Genomic DNA, 1,628 nt, shown 5'->3' on the forward strand with positions numbered 1-1,628 from the left:
GGCCCAGCTCATGCTTCTCCCTGCCCACCAGGGCTCTGCTCTGCAGTCTCTGCGCCCCAGGGGGCGTGTCGCGCGCCTGCATCTCAGTCCGTCGTGTTTGCTGGTGCCTGCGTGTACAGGTGCATCTCGGGCCTCCTGATCTGTGTGCCCAGGAGCGTGGACACGGACACACTGTGTCCCTGTGTGGGGACATCAGGCACACGAAGACCCAATGCGGTGGCCAGGCATGGTGACAGTTGCGGCCATTCTGTGGGTACCAGAACACAGAGCTGGGCAGGCAGGAGCACCCGTGTGTGCACTGTGGGGCTCCACCAGGCAGGCCAGGGCGGGAGGAGAGACAGGAGGGACTTCCCAGCCCGCCTGCCAGGCTTCTCCCCTCACTGGGATGGGGTGCTGGGTGTCCCAGGCTAAGCCCCAACCCGGCCCACCTACCCCAGCTCTCATCTTGGGAGGGGCTCAGCCCCTGCTTGGCGGGACCACAAGGGCTCCAAGGCCCTGGGATCCTGCAGCTCAGGTTCAGCTGTGGCATGACCACCCCCTGCACCAGAGCTATGGGTGCCCAACGAGCCAGCCCCATGGCCAAGCTGAGACTTAATCCCTGCTCTGGGTCTTGTGGGGGCTAACAGTGGGGGGACTGGTGGGTAACCGCTCCTCAGGCCTGTACAGTCCGCCGGGAACCCAGATGCCCCTTTGAGAGCTCCAGGCTGACCCTGAGGCATGTGCACCACGAGGGACGGCACTCTGGAGGCCTGGCTTGTTGAGGAGGGTCCGGCTCAGGTCAGGCCTTGAAGGCCCCTTGGCCGGCCACCAGCTGGGCTGGCCCCCAGCGGCTCCAACAGCTGCAGCTGGTCGCAGTTAGGGGTGGTGAGGTCGGCAGCCCCCAGTCCAGAGAGGTGGGGTCCTGGGGGGCAAGGTGGGGAGACAGTCCCACCGGAGAGGAGAGCCATGCCTGGCTCCGACTTGGGCTGATTCAGACAAGGACCGGGAGGAAGCCTGGAGACAAGCCAGCCCTGGGGGAGGGGAGGCCGGGGCCAGGCGCCGAGAGTGGACACATCCCCGACTGGCCAGGGAGGGGCCTGGAGAGAGACGGGTGTGCTGGCTGCGAGGGCTTTGCTGCTGCTCTCTGTTGGGGTCGCCCAACTGGTGCTACTTGAGGGTTATGTGGTCTCTTCGGATCTGCACCAGCCCCTTCCTTTACGGATGAGGAAACTGACTCACGGGAGCAGCAGCAGTGAGCCCGGGGCCTGTGGCCTCGCCTCAGGGACTCTAGGGTAGAACCCGTGTCTTGGCTGAGGGCACAGTGACAGCTGCCTCCGGTCCGGGGCCTAGTGGGGACTCCGGGTCTGGAACCCGTGTCTTGGCTGAGGGCACAGCGGCAGCTGCCTCTGGTCCAGGCCCTGCTGCTATCACTGCTGGGGTCCTAACCAGGGTTTCAGGGCTGGCCCTGGAGCTGGACAGTGGCAGGCAGGGGCCAGGCAGACCTGAGACCAAGTGCTGACTCATGAGACGCCCCTTCCACAGAACTCTGAGACTCGGGGCGCCAGGCCCCTCTCTTGCCCCAGGCCTGGGCTGACACAAGGGCCTGGGCTCTACAAAGGTCCCTGGCTGGGCCCAGCTGGGTGCTCCTG

General features: G+C 65.8%; 2 protein-coding genes across 2 annotated transcripts in view; both read right to left on the minus strand.

Annotated features, from left to right (window-relative positions):
• The window catches only part of LOC105526486 (mesothelin-like protein), a 20,781-nt gene extending 20,535 nt beyond the window's left edge, over positions 1-246 (minus strand). The window contains exon 1 of the mRNA XM_011962487.1: positions 201-246. Within this exon, the coding sequence (XP_011817877.1) occupies positions 201-246 (46 nt within the window). The remainder of the gene's footprint in view (positions 1-200) is intronic.
• Positions 247-773: 527 nt separating this feature from the next.
• The window catches only part of RPUSD1 (RNA pseudouridylate synthase domain containing 1), a 4,158-nt gene continuing 3,303 nt past the window's right edge, over positions 774-1,628 (minus strand). Inside the window, exon 6 of the mRNA XM_011962489.1 lies at positions 774-901. Within this exon, the coding sequence (XP_011817879.1) occupies positions 774-901 (128 nt within the window). The remainder of the gene's footprint in view (positions 902-1,628) is intronic.

This window comes from Colobus angolensis, unplaced genomic scaffold (assembly GCF_000951035.1).
Source record: "Colobus angolensis palliatus isolate OR3802 unplaced genomic scaffold, Cang.pa_1.0 Scaffold59, whole genome shotgun sequence".
In the NCBI taxonomy this organism is placed as follows: domain Eukaryota; kingdom Metazoa; phylum Chordata; class Mammalia; order Primates; family Cercopithecidae; genus Colobus; species Colobus angolensis.